At 39.9% G+C, this 22,558-nt stretch overlaps 2 protein-coding genes across 2 annotated transcripts; one reads left to right on the top strand and one right to left on the bottom strand.

The window, feature by feature from the left end:
• Positions 1-1,132: 1,132 nt before the first annotated feature.
• Positions 1,133-4,681, bottom strand: LOC310949181 (sulfide:quinone oxidoreductase, mitochondrial-like; the record flags this gene model as incomplete). The annotated part of the gene is made up of 9 exons (XM_083916527.1): positions 1,133-1,222; positions 1,307-1,485; positions 1,927-1,994; positions 2,436-2,619; positions 3,447-3,656; positions 3,751-3,945; positions 4,039-4,092; positions 4,203-4,373; positions 4,484-4,681. 9 exons carry the CDS (start codon positions 4,679-4,681, stop codon positions 1,165-1,167), a joined length of 1,317 nt encoding a protein of 438 aa, XP_083772653.1. The 3' UTR covers positions 1,133-1,164.
• A 3,709-nt stretch (positions 4,682-8,390) lies between these two features.
• Positions 8,391-21,165, top strand: atp8b4 (ATPase phospholipid transporting 8B4; the record flags this gene model as incomplete). Its single annotated transcript, XM_083916443.1, has 27 exons — positions 8,391-8,433; positions 11,429-11,487; positions 11,584-11,697; positions 11,774-11,872; positions 11,955-12,016; positions 12,171-12,243; positions 12,591-12,661; positions 12,839-12,918; positions 13,073-13,231; positions 13,333-13,421; positions 13,690-13,886; positions 13,978-14,186; positions 14,772-14,815; positions 14,898-15,063; positions 15,184-15,372; positions 15,640-15,755; positions 16,053-16,217; positions 16,302-16,413; positions 16,503-16,608; positions 16,751-16,880; positions 17,270-17,453; positions 17,741-17,964; positions 18,354-18,437; positions 19,017-19,262; positions 19,333-19,471; positions 19,553-19,683; positions 20,863-21,165. 27 exons carry the CDS (start codon positions 8,391-8,393, stop codon positions 21,163-21,165), a joined length of 3,594 nt encoding a protein of 1,197 aa, XP_083772569.1.
• Between the last annotated feature and the right edge of the window lie 1,393 nt (positions 21,166-22,558).

Below are 22,558 nucleotides of genomic sequence, written 5' to 3'. Positions count from 1 at the left end.
ATTCAATGCATAGACTAACAATAACACAATTAACCCAAATAGCCTATGTTAACACAATTTGTGATTTGGATTCATTTTGGGCTGTGAGTTTGCCTGTTATTTTTAGGAATTTTATGTGTGTGTGTGTGTGTGTGTGTGTGTGTGTGTGTGAACCCTAAGTTGTCTTTAGATTTTAAATGCAGTAGTTGTCAAACACTTTAAATATAACTCAGTCAAGCGCTCAAATTAATCACTATGTACACAACTTTATTTCAACTGATTTTTAAGTGTTAAAAAAAGCACTTGTGGTAGTTTGTATCGTAAACTCATACAAAATGTTAAGTAGCACAGATGATGATTTATTACCGTGAAGAAAAAACATTTTCACTCACTAGATGCTTTATCATTTAAACTGAAGATGAACTTTAAGACTGGATTATTTGCATACTCCAATTGTACTCTTAACACAGTGGTTACAGCTGTAGAGTTAAACACCCCTTCAATATTCTGAAAAAAACAAAATTGATGACTCTAAATTGCCCGTAGATTGTGAGTGGTTGTCTGTCTCTGTTCGTCTCTATGTGCCCTGCGATAGACTGGCGTCCTGTCCAGGGTGTACCCCGCCTCACGCCCAATGTCAGCTGGGATCGGCTCCAGCACCCCCCGCAACCCCGACCCCGGGATAAGCGGTTGAAGATGAATGAATGTAATCAACACTTTTAATTGTTCATTTACATTATGTTACCATTTAAATTTGAACAAATTTATCATTGAATGTGTTCTGGGCCGTATAAACAAATGTATATATATATATATATATATTTATATATATATATATATACAGTATATGTAAATTACCTTTACAGCTTCCACGCTCCGAACCGTAGTTGGGAACAAGCTGGTCTCATCCTAATAACTTGGCTCGTGCAAGTAACTTGTGTCTAGTGGTCCAGGTTAATAGAGCTGAAGAACTAAACAGGGAGGCAAAAGACGTTAGTTAAAGCGTCAGATGTGTGTGGCTCAGGTGGCCGCCTAAGCTGTAATGTACTGTGGGAAACCCTGTATCACCACCACACTAGCCCCTATATGTGTCCACCTGTTTAGAGGATGATGGATTTAATTTGATTCTTACTTCCCTAAAAGTTTAAGGAATTAGCTGTTAACTTGCAAACTGATGCTGAGGTCTCATTTCATCCCAAGATGTAAGAGTTTCCTGTATGGTCCTGGTCCACCCCAAAGGCCCCTGATGGAAGATAAATAAAGAACATTAATAAAATGAGCTACGATCCATCACCACCATGTTCATTAGGCTACCTTTAGTACATACCGTAGAAGCCCGTGCCAATAGAGGTGTGGCATCATATCAGCTTTCATGTGGTACATGGTTCTTCTTTCTTTGGCTTGGTTGATGGGAAACGTTTCCAGTGGTTGTACATTGTAGTCAAACTCTGCCAGAATCACTGTGTTGTAGCTTGTAACCAACGGACATGAGGTGTAGCCATCATACTGTAAACAAAGAGGTTACTGATTATGTGTTTGCACATTTTTCAATAGAGGTGCTTCCAACAGAGTCATTTTTATATTTGTCACAATCAACAAGAAATACTGCCCATTCAAGCTGCAGTTTAACATGCAAACTGTCCAGACTTAGATAATATGTGTTGTGATGACTTTGAAGGAATTGAACAATAGTGTATTTTTGTGTGAAACGTGGATGCTTCACACACATCTCCCACCGGGTAGCACAGATCCATACAATCACCACTTTCAAGATTAATGGCACAATTTAAGTATCTGACCAAATGTCACCTCTTCTGTTCCTCAGTTATGGCGTTGAATGATGAACAGCATTTTTTCAAAGCATTACTTTGTCGGATTAAAGTTGACCTTATACCCTATAAAATGTCACTGTCGCTGGCACGTAGACATAAAAAGAGTGTCACTCACCGTCTTATCAGGCTTCTCATTTTTCAGTACTTTGCTGATGGTTCTGTTCAAGATAGCGGTCTGTGCAGCTGAGAACGAGAAAACAAATGGCAAGCTTTTTAGATAAATGTGTAAATTCTCTTTTTATGAACCAAGCCTAATAATGTGTCCCAAATCCCTCCTTCATACTAATTCTGTACAGTAAACAGCATAATAATTGTCCTAGTAGACTCCTTTAGCAGTTAGTATACAGAAAGAAAATCCACATTAAACCTTTTTATACAAACTATAACTATACAACGTGCACCAAGTATAGAAGAGTATCCATCCACAGCACATTCAAAGATTGGCCAATTTTCTTGCATCTGATCGACGCAAACAACGTGAATTTGGTCTACATTCTGGTTCAATCATTTAATATATTCTAGTTAGGGGAAGTTTGTTATGACAACTTGTTCTTTTACGGGATGAGATAGAGGTTTGTTTTTAAGCTAAACTGATGGTGAACTAATGCCACAATAATCACTTACCGACTGCAGCGGCCGTTCTGATTGTGGGCAGGTTGGTACAGTCTCCAATCCCAAACACATTTGGATACCTCTTATGTTGGAGGTTGTCTTTGTTGACATCCAGCCAGCCAGCCTCATCTGCCAGTGGACTGCCTTTAATCACCAAATTGGGTCCCATTGGTGGTGTGACATGAAGCATTTCATACTGATGAAGTGAAACAGCAAAGTTTAAGAGTCTCTTTAGGTGCAAATGAAGAAACACAATGTAGTGTATTAGGTTGTTCATAACATACAGCCACAATTGACAAAAAAAACCATAATTTTAAGGATTTAAAGAGGAAGTGTATCACATCGGGGAATAGGTTGTCCATTGTATGCAGGGGCGTGTCCAGACTTTTTTGACTGGGGTGGCCCAAGTGGGGCACTGACTCATGGCATGTAGTTCGTGCATTAAATAACATGAAACATTAAAATTTTAATGTTCCAACTGGCGGGCTCAGAGGCTGTGGTGAGCTGACTTGTAAATCTAGAGTGAATCTATTGAATGTGTCGCAGCTTTCTAGTCAAACCAAAATTATGACATTCAGCACTGTTTATCGATCCCAGTTAGCACAAATATTCAGATTCTCCATTTTAGAATAAAATAACACATTTGTTCTTCATGAGAAAACGTCATGATTATCATGACGTGGTCATTTCTGTAGGTACCCATAAAACCCCTTTTCATTCAGCTATCTTGAGGTCAGAGGTGAAGGGACCCCTTTGCAAATGGCCCTGCCAGATTGTCCCGTCCTAGCATTTAGCCTGACTTTGGAGCATTATTTAACCGCCTTCCAGACAAGTTGGAATGAGGTGGATTGGTACTGACAGATTCCTTGGATCATTTAGTTTCTTAGGATACCAATAGATTCCCTCAAACTTGAAGCCAGACCCTTTCACAGCCTCTTAAAGATGGCCAAACTGGTCTCTGACTGGTATGGTAGAATGTGGTGGTATGTAGAAGCTACTGTGGAGGTAGAGTGACATAGTTACCTCATACACTTTGGTTTCGCCTGGTTTGTCAAGATTTTCAAACACAGCTTCTTGCTTGTCTGCCCGCACTTCAATTAGGTTTTGCCTCAGGTTCACTTGTAGGTCACGCTGTTTCACAATCTCCCACAATGAGTCAGCATATTTCTTCACCCCGAAGAGCACAGGTAGAGATGTGTTGTATATTATATTGGCTTTTACCCTTTTTCCTGTCTGGGATAGTAGCAGAAACACATCTTCCTTTAATTTGAACAACACTTGATTTAAAAATGCTAAACACTCTCATTTCATTCAGAAATGTAAGTACTTTTCTGAGAAAGGCATCAGATAGATACATGATCTTCTGTGGAGCACCAGCACATTTCACAGGAGTGTTGGGGAAAGTGAATATAGCGTTGCCCTCTTTGAAGTCCTGCAGTGCTTTCCACGTTTTCTCCACAGTTTGGACTGAGTAGTTTGACCCAATCTTTGGATATTCAAATCCTTCTGGCAGTCCTTTGATCTACAAATAAGAAGAGTATAAGTTTCCTGGGATGTTATTTAATTTGTATGCAATGGCACAAGTTTACTATAAATGAACAAGGCATTACTTCACCTTCTCATAATGGAGTTGTAAACCAAGAGCCACAATCAAATACTCATAGGAGATCTGCAATGGGAAAGAAAGACTAAATAGAGCCAGATGCAAATAGATCAATATACATATACAGACTTGAATATACATACTGTCAAAAAAACTGTTTCCTAAAGCAAACATACTTCAGTCCCATCGTCTGTGCGGACAGTATTTATGTCTGGGTTTATTTCCTGAACTTTTGATTTCACCCACTTCACTCCAGATGGCATAACACTTGCGGTGGAACGACCTGATGAGGTTACAGTTTTTGCACCAGCACCAACCAGGGTCCATATTGGCTGATAATAGTGCATCTGAAAAAATAGGAGACACCAGCTTTACAAGACAGAATAAACTGTTACTGTTTGTGTGATACACAAGGAGAGGTATGGAAAATAATGATCATAATCTATTGGATCCTTACCTCACTGGGCTCCACCACAGCCACATTCTCAGCTCCCATCATCCTCTTCATCCGTGCACTCATTGAAATGCCCCCACTGCCGCCTCCAAGCACCAGCATTTTGTAGTGCTGTTTGGAAGAGGCACGGCTGCTGGTGTGAAAATGAGAGACAGCCATGCCCGTGGAGCGGCACTGCCTCAGAAGATGCACCGCAGCCATTCTGTGTGTAAAGAATAACATGACATCATTTTAGTTGGCAGATGAAGATGCATGCAATGAAATTATGAATTTGATTGTAGCTTAACCACAGATAGCTATTGATAAATTGACCATCTTTAAGCTGACTTGCAGGGGTGTAGTGGAAGGAAGGGAAGGAAGTGGGTATACTCAGTATAGCCAACTCTTTTTCTGGCAGTTTACTCTTTCTGGCAGTTTACTCTTTCTGGCAGTTTACTCTTTCTGGCAGTTTACTTCTAAAGTAACAGTAAGCCTTTCAGTTGAATATAGTTGTGATCATTCATTCATTCATCTCCAACCCCTTATCCAGGATCCCAGGGGCAGCAGCTCCAGCAGGGGACCCCAAACTTCCCTTTTCCCCGGCCATATTAACTAGCTCTGACTGGGGAATTTCAAAGCATTCCCACGCCAGTGTGGCTTTGTAATCCCTTCACCTAGTCCTGGGTCTTCCCCGAGGCCTCCTCCCAGCTGGACGTGCCTGAAACACCTCCCTAGGAAGGCGCCCAGGGGGCATCCTTACCAGATGCCCGAACCACCTCAACTGGCTCCTGTCAACGCAAAAAAGCAGCAGCTCTACTCCGAGTTCCTCACGGATGGCTGAGCTTATCATCCTATTTCTAAGGGAGACGCCAGCCAGAAGTGTGATACCCCTGGAATTGGGACACTCTTTGATCTCCCTTTTTGAACAGGGGAACCACCATCTGGGTCTACCACTCTTTTGTACTCTTTAAGACTCCTCACAGACTCCCACGCAATGTTGAAGAGACGTGTAAACCAAGACAGCCCCTCCACACAAAAAGCTTTCAGCATTTCTGGATGGATCTTATCAAGCTATGGGGCTTTGCCACTGTGGAGTTTGACTACCTTAGTGACTTCAGGTATATTGACGACGATCCCCCATCAGCCTCTAGCACTGCCTCTACAACATGTCGGATTCAAGAGTTCCTCAAAGTGCTCCTTCCTCCACAGTTGGGGTCAACAACACCCCATCCTTACTGTACACAGCTTGGACTGTTCCCCGTTTCCCTCTCCTGAGGTGCAAGACGGTTTTCCAGAAGCACAACTTTACTAAATCCCATATTCGATTTTAAAAAGCCACAAAGAAATGGATTTGAAAAAGAGAAGGAATCACCCTTTTAAATGCCTTATTAAAAAGTTTTATTCTTCATTCGGTTAATGAACTTAATCATTTATGTCTGTTTTTAAGACTGCATTTTTAAATAGATTTTTAAATAGTCATCAATTTATTTTTAAATGACATATTTATTTTTTGTTTACTTATTTAAGCTTAATTTGGAAAATCTTTATATAGTTCCTCTATTTAATAATGCATTAATTAATGGATTTGAAACCCCTTTCATTATTTCCTGTTTCTACAATTGGATATTGAATAAATAAATAAATAAATGAATGCTCTAATTCAATTTCCATGTCCATTGAGTTCCTCAACAGTTTTCATCCTCATCAGTGAAGCCTAATCTGAGCTGAGGTTACTGCTGCATGCTCAGTAGCCTGATCAGCTGGCAGAGCCTCAGCACCTTGAAATAAAAAACTATAAATAAGACGAGAAAAAGACCAGACTTGCATGATACTTGCCTTGCCCATGTGCCTGACCATCGATTTAGACAGAATTCTGAAGAATTAAGTCCAGCCTGTTGTGTGCAGTGTAACCAGTCAGTGGTTGACTGTTAACAAACTTCTACCACACTTCAAGAGATTTACAGAGAACAAAGTCCACAGCGTTCGTCCCGCCTCCTCTGTCGTTCGACCAATCACAAGCGATCATGACAGTACCAGCTGGTAGTGTGAGTCTGGTTCGTCATGCCTGCCTCTCTGTATGTATACGTGTGTGTGTGTGTGTTTACATATTACATTCTTTAAAATCAAGAAAGCTTTGCAAACTCTGTGAAGCTTTGGCGACATCTTGTGGGAACCAGTGTCTAGACAATTCAAGGCTCCATGAGGGAAATTCAGTAGCATCGTGGTAGCCTACTGCTGGTAGGCCCAGTGGCGGGATAAGGTGGTCATGGACCCCTAGGTTACTGTTTGTTTGGGCCCCCTACATTATTAATCATGCTTTTTTAGAAAAAAAACCCCGCTAGAACATAAGAAAAGTCCGCAACCTTGAAAAATCCTGTCATTTATGAATTTTCTTTAGTAGATCTCGGTCCCATTGTTCTTTCAGTCGTTCTTTTTCGTGCTCCTCTATCACATTTCCTTTCTGACATTTTGCTGCTATACTGTCTGCTAACAGTGAGTGACGTATCATTGACAACAAAACTGACCTTATGAACCCGGCCACATGATGGCAGCTGATTGGGTAAATGTGTCCCATATCAATCCAATCAGTGATTTAATTTTTAAAAATGTTTCTAAGGGCCCCAATATGAGGCAAGTTTTTTCTCTCCCAGTGTAGTAAATAAAAAAAAAATTAAAATGGTCTGCACACCCAGGGCCCCTAGGCTGCAGCCTGGGCCAGCCTGTGCATTAATCTGCCTTTGGGTAGGCCTATAGTTATAATTGACTGTGTTAGTGTTTTCTACAAATCACTCTATTGTTATTATTATAGATCGAACTGGCACGCTGGACAAACACTGCCTTCCTCTTGTCTGTCTGCACTTGACTGTGTCCGAGAGGGTTGTGACGCTATACTTCTCGCTAAATTTCCCAGTTCCCACAATGACTCAGTATATCAAACAACGTGCAGCATGATGTTATATAATTAATTGATCTTTATCCATTTTCCCATCTTAAATATCAACATCTGGTTACATTGCACAGCAGCCAGATTCTTCTGATAGCACGTTTGTGTTGTCCGCAGACCAGTCGGTGTCCTTTGAGGAGCTACTGGCAGTTGAGGGGGGAGGCGGGAGCAACAGCACAAGAAGCGACCACTGTTCAAATCAGAACTGGAGAGCTTTTCTTCATTGAGAGAATAGAACGACACTTAAGACTTTTCTTTCTCTCTGCTCCTGATTGACTTAAGTGAGAGTTTGATTGACAGATGGTTCATCCAATCACCTGCCAGGTATTTTTTTAGTCAGTTTCCAATGAAGGCTCCTCAGATGGTTCTGAGTAATAAACCATCAGAGGAGCCAGCTCAACACAATGTCGATGGACACAATTAAAACAACACTGAATGTGACAAATGATTATCTTCACACACACACACACACTCACTCACAAAATATGGATCCCTAACCAAGTTGTGTAAACTAACTGATCATGTTTTTACAATACTGGTAAATACTTATAAAAACACAACTGTAAGAGCACAATACAGATCTGATTTATTTACATACATTTATTTAAAATCATTCCTGGTTTGTTTTCATCTGTCGCTTTCCAGGACTCCCTGGAAGAACAGATCCTGTATCTGTATACCGAGAGAGAGAGAGAGAGAGAGAGAGAGAGAGAGAGAGAGAGAGAGAGAGAGAGAGAGAGAGAGAGAGAGAGAGAGAGAGAGATGCTCCATGTCATCTCCCTTGGGGGTGGGATCCTCAGTTGGTTGATCTCTGCAGCCATTTCACGCCCCACACAGCTGACTTCTTCTTCTTCTTCTTCTTTTTCTTCTTCTTCTCAGCGCAGCTGAACAGGCTTTGCTGTTCATTTACACCAGAGCATCCATGATCGTGATTCATCATTCAGGAGGAGGATAATTGATCGGAGCTTGCAATAAATGAATGGATACATGGAGACAATACAAGGCTGCGCATGTGACCAACTTGTGCAAGGTAAGAAATAACCATTTATTATCCACGCAAATAGATTTCTTTTTAAGTAGGCTAACTCTACATTTGTTATGGTTACACTCAGCTTGGTGTTGCTCACCCAGGATCTTTTGCAAAGGAGACACTGTTCACTAGGGATTACCCTGCTGTTATATAGCCTATCATATGACTGGAGGACCTTTACTGATGGGTCCATGTGTAAGTAGCATTTAATTGTTGTATTGAATTGATTGATTTAATCAGTTTTACAGTCGCCTCAATTAAACTATAACAATGAATTTGAAAGGCTCGTTCGTATATTTTGTTTGTAAACTCTCAATCTGTAAAGCGAATAAACTGTCAAATAGATGTAGTGGAGTATAAAGTGAGTTGAAATATTTAAGTAAAGTAAATTGTACTTAAGTGCAGTACTTGTAGTGGTGGAGTAAGTATTCAGATGTTTTAAGTTAAAGTCCTGCATTCAAAATGGTTACTTAAATAAAACTACAAAAGTACTCAATATAAGTACAAAAAGTAAAAGTACTCATAATGTCTCATTTCAGATGAATGTGTATTATCCCATCCATACCTATAATAATACATCACATCTAATTTATTTGTTGATCATATTATGTATTAATAATTTAGATCTGCAAAGTAACTAAAGCTATCAGATAAATCGATTTTGCCTCTGACATACAGTGGAGTAAATAAATGGAAAGGTTCAAGTAAAGCACAGTAGTGAAGTAATTGCATTTATTACTTATATTAAACCTGTTTTTTTCCACAACATTTAGGGAAACCCTTGGGAGGTCCCCAGAGAAGATGGCATTCTGGAGGAGAAATACTCACATTGGTAAGACATTTTATTTTCTAGATCTAAAACGACGAGAGGAGACCAACAAGACAACATGTGTTTGTTGTGTAACTGGTTGCAGGTTCATTTGAGGTGTACACCTTCATCTTTTGTTTGGCTTTTCAAAAGCTGGAGACATCTGTTGTCTCTCAGGCGGCTGTAACTCGTCATCCTGACTTGGTGCACTGCACAGGTTTAGAGAGACCAGGCTCTCTGGGCATGTGTGACTTCTGTGTGTGTCATGAGCATTTGTTTGTCATTTGTAGCATTACACAGGGAAGTGACCTTATGCCTCGCAGGGAGAGACTCCAATTTGGTTATTTTTTTAAGTGATTCAAGTACATTTGATATTATATTAAAACCTAAAATAGAGGGAACTTTACAGTTATTGTGTTGTCATCCTTTTGGCAAAAATGTACTTGCAGGAACTGATCATCTAAAAGCTTCCTGTATCGATGTTAAACTCAGGTCTGAATCATTTCCTGAAGCATTTAAGAAGCATTTCTCTGTACGCTGCTCAAACTTGCAGTCTTACTCAAGAAAAGAAAAAGCTCCTCCAGAAATCAGTCTGTTAGAAAGCCGAGATAACTTTGTGCTCCATCAGAAAAACATTATTGCATTTACACTTCTTCTAATGAAATGTTTAAGCAGACCAAAGCCTTTCTTAATAATTAATCATCATAGTAACTGATAGCAAGAGGAGGCCAGTGTGTTGTGTGAGAAGGTCTATCCCGTTGCAGCTCTGTGCATGTGCGTTATGCATAATTCAACAATGATTTAACCTCGTTTGGAAACGACAGATATAGCAGTCTGCTGCTTTGTGCATTTCTGTGTTGAAAGTCAAGAGTGCTTTGATAAATGGTTTTGTCATCTTACAGATGACTGGCATTTATTGTGTTGTTGTGAATGAATTTATTTCCTGTTGCGACTGTTTAAGAAGCATGACTGTGAATGATAATGAGTCTTAATGCATCACCTTGACATATGAGCCATGAAATGAATGCCAAAGAGAGTAATTACAGATGAGGTCTTGAGTTCTTGGGCAAAAAAGGGCAAGCTCGGACCAGTCGACGCGCCACATACTCTTACAGCTGTATTTTATCTAGTCTGGCTTACCTGATGTACAGTGCTGGGATAAATATCCGCAAAACTGTTTATTTTACAAGGACATCATCAGCTTAGCTCTGCCCAAGATGATTGTGATTGAGCTCTTTTTTCTCCATTATCCCAGAATAATAAGCCGGTGTAGCCAGACCATACTCCAGCAAAAAACGCATTAAATGGGTCACATAAGGCAGGTGGAACGCTATGGCTGGGATAGCACAAAAGACAGTCTGGCAGGGAATAATGGCAAAAGAGTGAGTACATACTGGAGAGCTGAAGAGGGAACTGGGAGTGGGTTTGCAGGCGGAAGTGGAGGGCAGAAGATGTGGAAACGTGGGCCAAGCACTCCTGTAGGACAGGAAGGGGATGGCAGGTGCCATCTCTGTCAATGTCTCTGCCATTTTCACTGTACGTAGTTGAATCCATTTGTTAAAAGGCACTGGAAGAAAAGAAGGAGCTTCATGCCATTTTCCACATGAAAATTCAACTGGTATTGTTTCTGTTGAGACCGTCTGAGGGCTTACCCCTCTTCAATAGACTTTAATAGCAAAATCAAAGATCAGAATCATATTCAACTTCATTAGGCAGATGTGAGTAGGCCTATACATACATTTAATTTGTACTTACATAGAAGTAGACATAGCAGCTAGGAACAAGGGAATCTGGACATAAAGGTAAAGAATAGACAGGACTATATTGTTCACACAGTATGTTAGAAAATAGGTTTTAATATTAATAAATATTTTTAAGAAGCACCAATTACCTATAATACAGTTTAAATAAAATGTCAATTTACAAGTCAAGTGTTCTGTGAATTGTACAGTATACAAATAGTGCAACTAAATAAATAAATAAACACTTCATGGATATACATGAACTGGATAATTGTGTACTATATATGCATGCATATATACTGCATGTGGGATTTAATAATATTTCATAATAATGCCGTTCCCATGGAAACTCTCACTGCTACTTTAAAGATAGTAGTCTAAAGTATTTTATTTATTGTATGTATGTGAACTTTTATAAACTTGTCTCTGGATAATGTGTATGTAGAGAAGGAACGCCATGTGAAAGCCAACGCTCAGGACTACAATGACAAGTTCTCTTATGCAGTAAGTAGACCTCAAAATGACAGCAGGTTTGGTTTACTCACACGTGTAGGCGGTGGCTATTTCATCAGTACTGTTTCTGAATGTGTGCTTATTCAGGACAATCACATCAAAACCTCAAAGTACAACATCCTCACCTTCCTGCCTATCAACTTGTTTGAGCAGTTCCAGAGGGTGGCAAACGCTTACTTCTTAGTGCTGTTGATTCTGCAGGTAGGGGAAACTATGCGTAGACATATATTGGCTTATATTGATAATGTTTTTTGAGCTAACCAGCTCTTCTCTTTAGTTAATTCCAGAAATTTCCTCTCTGTCCTGGTTCACAACCATCGTGCCTTTGGTGTTGGTGCTGGTAATCACCGCTGTGAAGGATGCCACAGATGATTATGTGAGTGCAACTGTTCACTTGTAAATGCTCCTCTTTTATCTCACATGGTAAAATAATTAGCACTTTTAAAAAAAAATTTCAGTTCAGACATAAGAGTGACCAGCAAGTCAACAACCGCCAGTCTCAGGTTCTCATCAGGGGAAGGTACTTTATCCTCTTTCTCATTTAAAAGATGTTTTGTGTTACTGCTGAAGAGTCAAAATTACATGCACAAATGATTATGTACTATGTGTCCAAGGACACTTATGTGGTTTAATCATGATGTTTTGTTTGTTTTTTGTTTTTTTCAAATTCTAAGTTTGAAGAGTGAGAAATGGATGAACATTCGAGTGGGGGATATCATCAAACTAGAGAATAATCAGTTTGTTGCAGTGAGTAGAAGTATTCAAATTTCTATTAGTTATATATATATATATAAGTTAACACAGGGTCAATGGTATAGTCAAATATTTTTGATGAGAGATTGACAAGATATGATGGGATTACATGAATAAAATATAGCATTGTATACAAACATGAAAAATATGATTGGAGGATTTTGTGCTGCTGAGGAGAGGATGTTTAATTCTGTCTCTCGTGTTCACATAAAAGAGGTTGTGGTCAACAATTAAAGGTTTCTTCTGGGAGATTCAGAAGCCGCTGACTTCAGTGGGGCAGACATTGATTTATTGATATTATTTTCTCACCACTGATTGTGTCGTATTGGTTTTACACACAGGCTGACATCCTCCTCCTCTGTAGCAGTGAGCCCTATGGACTGTGCTATATTGAGACTGCAGAGCTGGACGGGTAAGTGCTGCACTGGTTACGGGAGGTAAAACGGAAGAAATGTGAACTATAATCGAGCACACATGAGTAAGGAAACTGAGAGGTCACAACTCTTGTATTTGATTAACATTAAACCGGTTCACTGTTACATTTCTATGTCATCATAGATTTGTTTTTTTCCCATTTCGCCCCAAACAGAGAGACAAATCTGAAAGTTCGTCAGTCTTTGACCGTCACCTTAGATTTGGGAGATGTTACAAAACTGATGGACTTTGATGGTAAGATGTCGCTTGACATATACGTTTATTTTTACATTAAATAAATCACTTGTGGACACTTCAGGCTTACTGTATGGACATGTTGACTTTGTAGTGTGAATGCATGTAAACTAACGACTGGTGTTGCTAAGACTGCGTTTGCTTTCTTCCTCAGGAGAAGTCATTTGTGAGCCGCCGAACAGCAAGTTGGATAAATTCACAGGAACTTTATACTGGCGAGACAATAGATACCCTCTGGATAATGAGAAAATGCTGCTGCGAGGTTGTGTACTCAGAAACACTGAGTGGTGCTTTGGGATGGTCATCTTTGCTGGTATGACTTTTTTTGTTTGGATGCTTTCATCCTCCAGATCCATTAGCCGTTCACCCTCTTGTTGTTGTTGTCCGCCCAACACTGATAGATGTCTTCAACAGGTTTGCAAACCAAACTCATGCAGAACTGTGGAGGGACTACATTTAAAAGAACCAGTATCGACAAACTGATGAACACTTTGGTTTTGTGGGTAAGTTGTTTGTTGCTCTTACATTCAAGATTCAAGATTCAAGAAGCTTTATTTATCCCGAGGGAAATTATTGTGCAACAGTTTCAATACAAAGGTGGGAAAGGATCAGAGTGACAATAAGCTAACATAATCAAGAGAGTAACTGATGCTGGCTGCCGCTCGACACAGCGCCGGAACCGGAATTTTTTTTTTTTTTTTTTTTTTTATGGATGCTATTATTAAACCACAACTATTTTGTTAGAACATAAAATGATTTATCTTATTTCAGATCTTTGCCTTCCTCATTTGTATGGGAGTTATTTTGGCCATTGGGAACACTGTTTGGGAGAACTGGATTGGCAGAACCTTCCAGGTGTTTCTGCAACGAGATGAGTTTCAGAGCAGTGCGGTTTTCTCTGGCTTCCTCACCTTCTGGTCCTACATCATCATCCTCAACACTGTAGTACCCATCTCACTGTATGTCAGGTAAGGACGACATGTATTTCCAAAATGCTATATAACATCTCTCTTACCACTATTTTTTTGCAATTAAATGTTCGGTTAAATCTTCCTTCAGTGTGGAGGTTTTGCGGCTCGGCCACAGTTACTTCATTAACTGGGACCAGAGGATGTACTACAATCAGACGGACACTGGGGCGGAAGCTCGCACCACCACCTTGAATGAGGAGCTAGGCCAGGTGGAGTTCATCTTCACAGACAAGACGGGCACCCTCACCCAAAACATCATGGTCTTCAGCAAGTGCTCAATTAATGGACAGACGTACGGTATGGTGCTTTTAAGTCTTTAAACATCCCATATTATGGTCATTTTCAGGTTCATACTTGCGTTTTCGGTTTCTACCAAAACATGTTTTCATGCTTTAGTGTTTAAAAAAAACTCATTATCTTTCTCATACTGTCTGTCTGAATAAACCTGAATTCACCATCTGTCTGAAACGCTCTAATGTAAGAATATACACACAATAAACAATTCTGTCTTATTTTATTTCAATTATTTTTTAATACATATACATATATATATACTGTATATAGATGAATTTGATTTGTTGACCAAAATGTGACATAATGATAAATGTTAAAAAAAAATAAAATACAGAAAAGCCTTTTGAAATTATATAATTATAATTTTGAGAAACAGAAATAACTATCATTATGTTTGCCATGAACATTGGTCGGATTTATTATGTATTAGATTTCAGGGAAAAACATTTATCAATCAGCGGTTTCACTCAAAAGAAACGGTGTCAGTTTGAACTTCAAAACACCAACACTGATCCCCCATATAGAACTGATAACCTATCACAATGATATCAATATTTCTGATATTTAAGCCATAACTTTTTCTCTTAGGTGACGTCTATGATGAATTTGAGCAGAAGGTGGAAATTACAGAAGTAAGTCTAAGGCATAACAATCGAAACTTCTTAACTCTGTGAAAACACTAATAAACTATGTTGGTGGTCCATGTGCCCTCAGAAAACAGCCTGTGTGGACTTTTCCTTCAACGCTCTCTGTGACAGAAACTTTAAGTTTTATGATGGCAGCCTGGTTGAAGCCATTAAACTGGAGGATCCTGCAGCACAGGAGTTCTTCAGACTTCTGGCTTTGTGCCACACTGTCATGCCAGAGGAGAAGAGCGAAGGTAAACTGTGCATACGGTCCAGAAGTAGCAGTAAAAATGAACAGAAATAACTGAATATATATATATATATATATATATATATATATATAAGTGGTGGTTCTCCTTTCTGTTAACATGAAGGTAATTTGGTGTACCAGGCCCAGTCACCTGACGAGGGAGCCTTGGTCACTGCGGCACGAAACTTTGGGTTTGTCTGCAGGACCCGAACCCCTGAGACCATCACACTGTGTGAGATGGGACAAGCTGTTACTTACCAGCTGCTGGCCATACTGGACTTCAACAACGTGCGCAAGAGAATGAGTGTCATTGGTTAGGTCTTCACTTATAACAGCACAACAATGCTCACTTAGTCTTCATCGTGCCATAGTGTGCATATTAACAGCAAGTCTGTTTCTCTACTGACTTATTTAGCATTTTTAATAATACCTGTGATAATTAGTAATACATCTTTATTTTCTAAGACTAGCTTGAAGTTAACAGTCTATGTACATTTTTCTGTTTGTGTTCTGTGATCCATGTATTTGCTGTATGAGTGCAAATAGGATTTGATCAGAAAACTCATGTTGTGCTTTATAGTGAGAAACCCACAGGGCCAGATTAAACTCTACTCCAAAGGAGCTGACACTATTATCTTTGACCTTCTGGATCCATCCAGTGAAGACCTCATGTACACTACCTCAGAACATCTCAGTGTAAGTGTTGTTCAGTTGGATAACATCACACAATTTCTGCATTTTAAATAAGTGCACCGTGCATCTATTTAAAGACTTGTAAAAGTGGATAAACCAGACAAAGTACTAAAAACATCAGTGAGTTTACATAATACTATTGCAGTATTGCTACTATGCAATATATAGTCTTGTCAAAATTTCGGAAATTGCTGGATTGATACTTTATTTGCGTCTCCTGAAAATTACCTTTATTAAATTAAATGTCACATCATTTGTCATAGGAATGAATACTTCAAAAAGACTTGCTCTTCTCTGCAGGAATTTGCTGGAGAAGGCCTTCGTACGTTAGCTCTGGCCTACAAAGATCTTGACGAGGATTATTTCGATATTTGGACAAAGAAGCTTCTGTTTGCCAGCACTGTAATTGAGAGTCGCGAGGATCAGCTGGCTGTTCTCTACGAGGAGATCGAGCAGGGCTTGAAGGTAACATTGGCCTCCTCTTATTTACATCCTTGAAGCGATCAAACTAATTTAGCCTCTGCAGACTGACTGCTGTCCTGGCTGAAGCTTCTAGGAGCCACAGCAATCGAGGACAAACTTCAGGAAGGAGTCCCAGAAACCATTGCCTGTCTTAATCTAGCCGACATCAAGATCTGGGTCCTCACAGGAGACAAACTAGGTAGCATAATTCACCTAAATCGACCTTTTGGACCAGAAAACTGATACAGATGAAAGCTACAGAGATGTAAATTGTGTAAAACATTTCAGAGACAGCGATGAACATCGGCTACTCCTGCAACATTCTGCGAGACGACATGAATGAGGTGTTTGTTGTCTCTGGCCACACACTGCTGGAGGTACAGCAGCAGCTCAGGTGAGTTTATAGCCTCACATGTGGAACCTCTTTAAAATTCTGTGCCTTCATTTCACATATTTTTTTGTATTCAGCAAACGATTAATAAAGTTTTTTATAAACATGCTGAAAATATACGTTAAGCGGCCTTCCTCTCTCTCAGGAGTTCTAAAGAGCACATTCTCAGGCTGAGTCTTGTAAGCAGGGCAGGAGATTTTGAGAAGGCAGATGACTCCGTGTTTGAAGAAGCCATCATTGCAGAGTATGCCTTAGTCATCAATGGACACAGTTTGGTAAGATACTCAAATGTGTTGCATTAGATCATTGGAATTACAATTTTATCATCTGCTCGTTTTTATTTTACTGCTGATGCTTGCAGGTTTGTCAAACGATGGTTATGTTGTTGAGTTTGTCATCCCTATACCTGCTGCTGACTGTGCGGAGTCTGTAACGAGCCGCTGTGCTGCGGAGGGACCTCGGCTCTATTACAGGTTTTCATTAACGTCCATTTCCTCACAGGGGAGCTGCTCCCTTGCTGCGCCTAGAATGATGCAGCAACAGCTCAGCGGAAATGTTACATTCAGCTGTTGCTTGGTGTTGCCTCTGTAGGGCTGTAGGGGGTGGACGTTACATATTGGTAATTATGTGCTTAATACATTTTATGTATGCGTTCTCCTTGCAGGCTCACGCTCTTGAGCCACAGCTGGAGCATGTCTTACTAGACTTGGCCTGTTTGTGTAAAACAGTCATCTGCTGCCGGGTCACTCCGATGCAGAAAGCCCAGGTGGTGGAGCTGGTGAAGAGGCACAAGAGGGTCGTTACCCTGGCGATTGGGGATGGAGCCAATGATGTCAGCATGATCAAGAGTAAGTCTAACTCATTAACTCACAGCTAAATAAACATAAGCTTTGTTAAGGAACATTTTTACAGCATCATGTAATTTCAATAGCTAGATTTAGCTTTCTTATGTTTCAAAGTGACATTTCAATGAGCGCAGTTTGTTCTACTGATATAATTCCGTATGTCAATGATTAATGGACTTGCACCTTTCTAGCCTTCTGACGACTCAAAGTGTAAACAATGTTTTTATACGTATGTATTGAATATGTTAGTTTCAAAGGGCAGTGATCCACACTGCATACTTCTTCCTCAGCTGCTCACATCGGTGTCGGCATCAGCGGTCAGGAGGGGATGCAGGCGGTTCTGGCATCAGATTATTCCTTCGCTCAGTTTCGGTATCTCCGGCGGCTCCTGTTGGTGCACGGACGCTGGTCCTACTTCCGCATGTGTAATTTCCTGTGCTATTTTTTCTACAAGAACTTTGCCTTCACGCTGGTACACTTCTGGTATGGCTTCTTCTGTGGTTTCTCAGCTCAGGTAAGAAAACCGTTTACCGTAATATATATTATGTACATCAACAATCCCATTTCATAGAAAAACTATCACTGACGAATAGCTGATGAGTAACTGTGGAACGTCTATTGCCTCTAACCTCCCTTCACCTGTCTGTTAGTGTTTTAGTGTCCTTTGACTAAACATTTACTTTTTGTCACATATTTTCACTTTGTATCAGCTTTTGCACAAGATTCTTTTGCGCATCTTAAGAGCCTCATCTACTTTTTCTGTCAGCAGTTTTACTCTGAAATGGGACTGTTGAATTTGGCTACACACACCTGACCTGATCTTTTTAAAAGGCCAGATATAAAGGTACAACCCTTTTCCCGTTTTTTTATTTTATCATGTATACAACTGTCCTCTCTCCACAGACTGTGTATGACCAGTGGTTCATTACCCTCTTCAATATAGTCTATACATCTTTACCAGTTCTGGCGATGGGACTTTTTGATCAAGTAAGTGATTATAATGAAGCACTGACTTTTCAATTCAATCAGGAGAGACTTTATATAAGTGAATAATTATTTATTACACATTTAGAATTAAGATGATAAGTGAGAGAAATCTGTGGCGATTAGATTAGTGTAGGATACCCACTGATGGAGTCTAGACACTGGTGATGGTTATGAATGAAGTGGATGCTGAGATCTGGATGGATGAGAAGAGGATCAGGCTTCTGGTGAGTTCAGACCCGAGTGCTGGAAATGATGACCTTGGGAGGAGAACAGAGAGGAAAATAAATTTAAATGTTGACAGCACAGATGTGATTGGTTGATAGAGGTCATGGCTAAATCTGGCTGGTTTAACTAAAAGAGTTAACGCCCCTAATTAGCCGATAAGAGGAAGCAGGAGAATAGAGAGAGAGAGAGAGAGCTGATTTCCACGTATCAATATAAGATATTGTGTATCGTTCATGTCATACTGAGTTAACCATCTGCCATACAACTACCATGAAGCCCTCAGTGCTTATCAACATATCCCTACAATAATATTTAATTATATCACATAAAACTCATGATATCTGTTTCTTGCAGGATGTCAGTGACCAGAACAGCCTTCGCTTCCCGAGCCTCTACAAACCCGGCCAGCAAAACCTTCTCTTCAACAAACGCCAGTTTTTCCTGTGCACGCTGCAGGGGATGGGCACATCGTTGCTGCTCTTCTTTGTTCCCTACGGAGCCTTCTCTGTCATGGTGAAAGAGGACGGCTCCCACTTTTCTGACCAACAAGCGTTAGCTGTTACCATAGCAACGTCCTTGGTCATTGTCGTAAGTGTTCAGGTAAGATAAACAGACAAAAATAGCCCTGTTGATCAGAAGAAATGTTTAAGATGCATGTATCTGTTCCTAGATTGGACTCGACACACACTACTGGACAGCTGTCAATCACTTCTTCATATGGGGGAGCCTGGTTGTGTACTTTGCCATATTATTTGCATTGCAAAGTGATGGCATATTTGGCATCTTTCCAAGTAATTTTCCATTCATAGGTAAGTTTAGTTCAGTTGGTAACACGTGAAGAAAAATGACTGATTCATGGAAATTAAGTATAAATACATGTGTGTCCTCAGGTGCAGCACGTAACTGTCTATCAGAGAAGAGTGTGTGGTTGGTCATTCTGCTCACCACTGTGTCGTGTGTTGTGCCCGGGATAGCCATCAGCTTCCTTAGAGTAGACCTCTTCCCAACTCAAACAGATAAGGTACAATAACGTTGATGTAGCCAGAGCATTGGTGCAAACACTTCATTGATGTTTCTCTTCAGATTCATACATTTACTTAAGCAGCGTTGAGGTAGTTGCACTTTACTTGAGTATTTCTATCTTATGCTACTCTATACATCTACTCCACTACACTGATTGATAACTATAGTTACTAGTATCATTACATACAATTTTACATAATATATGATCAGATTCAGCTTGTAAAATTGTATTAAAATAACACATTGTTACAGAGTAAACCAGCGCTTCCCAACCTTTGGGACTTCTGACCCCAACTCAATGATGTTGAGTTGGGGCTCCTTCCATGATGATTTGATTTAAATGTCTTTTTGAGACCTTAAGAAATCACACATCCAATATTCCCCAAAAAAGCAAAGATCAGTGAAAATTCAAAATAACTAGAGACCTTGATGGGATGGGATCACACCAGCCACATCACCAAATTGGCTTCCCTACTTCAACCTCAAGCTCTATTTTGATCTCAGCTACACACCTGTAATGCTTGGGACACTATATTGGTGACATCATCTGGCCGCAGACAGACAGACAGATATACATATAAACATCTGAAAAAAAGAATCAAATGAGCCTTTGTGTTAGTTCTCGCTATAGCAGGTGTCTCCAGGACCACATTTTATCATGATGACACACACACACACACACTCACAAAGTGAAAACAATGGCAGCATTGCTGTCGCGGCTGGTAATCAACACAGATATGTGTAACAGAACTTTCAATTTTCCTTATTTTCTGCGCTATTAATCGTCGTATGACCCCTCAGATTTATCCTGAGATACTTTGGAACGGAGTCATAAGTTGGGAACCACTGGACTTAATTAGTTGCCTGATATCAGACAGAGCAGTCAACTGGGTGGAGTCTTAGGATTCAGTCTGGACCCATGCAATTATAATAGCTGCACTTCGACCTTGACAGCTTACACATTCATGCATTAATATTAACAATCCAATAATGCCATACATTATAATATATCAATCACATGGGCCACTTTTATGCAGAATGTATACTTTTACTTTTAACACTTGAAGATCATTTTGCTGATAATTTAAAATGCAATGTATTTACTCTACGTGGTATTGGTGCTTTTACTTAAGTAAAGGATCTAAGTACTTCTTCCTCCACTGCTGTATGTTGACAGGTTCGTCTCGAACAGTCCAGAAAGAGACAAGGACCTCAGGAGCAGAACCTGAGGCGAGTACGCAGGACGAGCTCCCGCCGCTCTGCATATGCCTTCTCTCACCAACAGGGCTACGGAGAGTTGATTACCTCAGGCAAAAACATGAAGATGAGCACAGTGGCCCCCGCCCGCTCCCCTGAAAGAACACCACACGGCTCGAGCTGGATAGAAAATGTGTTAAAGAGAAAGAACGAAGTCTCTGATGAAAAGCACACAAGCACCAGAAAGCAGCAGCAGAGCAAAGCCGACTCAGCAGCACACTGACTGAACCGGACCGGACTAACATAAAGGACACTCCCTACAGACCAAGCTCAAGGTTTGAGTGCCCTTTATCTGGGCGAATGTTATGCTCAAGTCAAACTACACAGGCATACCTCATTTTTTATAGGTGTGGATCATGTGCAATTTGTTTATTGTTTAAGGTCAATCAAAACATCTAGAGCAACCGTTTTCAAAAATAAGCCAGCTGATTGAAAGCTGATGATATGACAACATTTTAATCTTAAGGCATTTATTTTATGTGCAAACTGATCCTGAGGATAGCCATTATATGTTAGAACAACATTTTACCTACGTATTCATTACTTTGTCAAGGACACTGCAAAAAAATAAAATGTAACAAACAACTTAACAGGTTACGTTAACATGATACAGATTGCTAGCCAAGGCTAATTTGCGACCCCTGTCCCTGGATAGATCATGACATCATTACCAAAAATACAAAAGTTAAATTAAGCACATTGTAACTTGATCATATAGTCATGTCAAATTGTCACTCATTATGCACGAGTTGCCAAAATTAAAGCTGATCCTGATCTAAAGAGGAACCGTAAGCTGTCAAAAACACAAACATCATTTACATGTGTAAATGACAAAGGTGAAAATAAAGGTTTCCCCAACTTATATCTGTAAAGCCTATGCACTGAATATCTCTCAGCCTTTATCCAAAGTGCTAAAATAAAAGTGGTTCTGTAAGTATGCACCTAAAGCTGCTGAATATGATGATAAGCACAAGTTAATTATTGATTTAAATATATTTTACTGACTCCATATTTTGCCAGTATGTCTGTTTTCCCATGCTGTGCCTTTTACGGTTCCTGCTAAAGATAATCAGTCTTTTTTATTTGATACTGAATGGTTCTTTCAGTTTATTGAAGGAAATGTATGGATCTGGAATTTATGGCTTGAATCTGATATTCTCAAAGTAAAAAAAACCCTCTTTAAATACAGATTCACCCCCTCACTTTAAACACTGCACAGTCTCTGCACAACTGAATGATCATTATCAAGCTCCAAACATGATGTCCGTTTAGATTTGATTCTTAGGCTGCTTCTCAACATAAAGAGAATGAACAAAACAAACACATACTGTGGATATTAGCTTTAAAGACCAGAAAGAGTGAAAGATAAAACTAACTAGGTGAGACAAGATGTGATAAAATGCTCCAGGTACAATTAGCACAGTACACTACTGAGTACAGGGTGCCTTCGACAACTGAGCCTGCATCATCACTGCTCTGTAATAAAGTGAAAATTGCTCCTGAGCAGAAACTCAAGCCCAGCGTGTAATCTTGTAATCCCCACTGCTCTCACACCTCTAACACAAAACAAGCCGACACAGAAGAAACATGTCTAAGCTATGCTGCCCCAACTCCTA

Source organism: Echiichthys vipera (genome assembly GCF_963691815.1).
Source record: "Echiichthys vipera genome assembly, chromosome: 7".
Lineage (NCBI taxonomy): Eukaryota > Metazoa > Chordata > Actinopteri > Perciformes > Trachinidae > Echiichthys > Echiichthys vipera.
The sequence above is the reverse complement of the archived record's forward strand: the minus strand, read 5'-3'. Positions and strand labels throughout refer to the sequence as shown.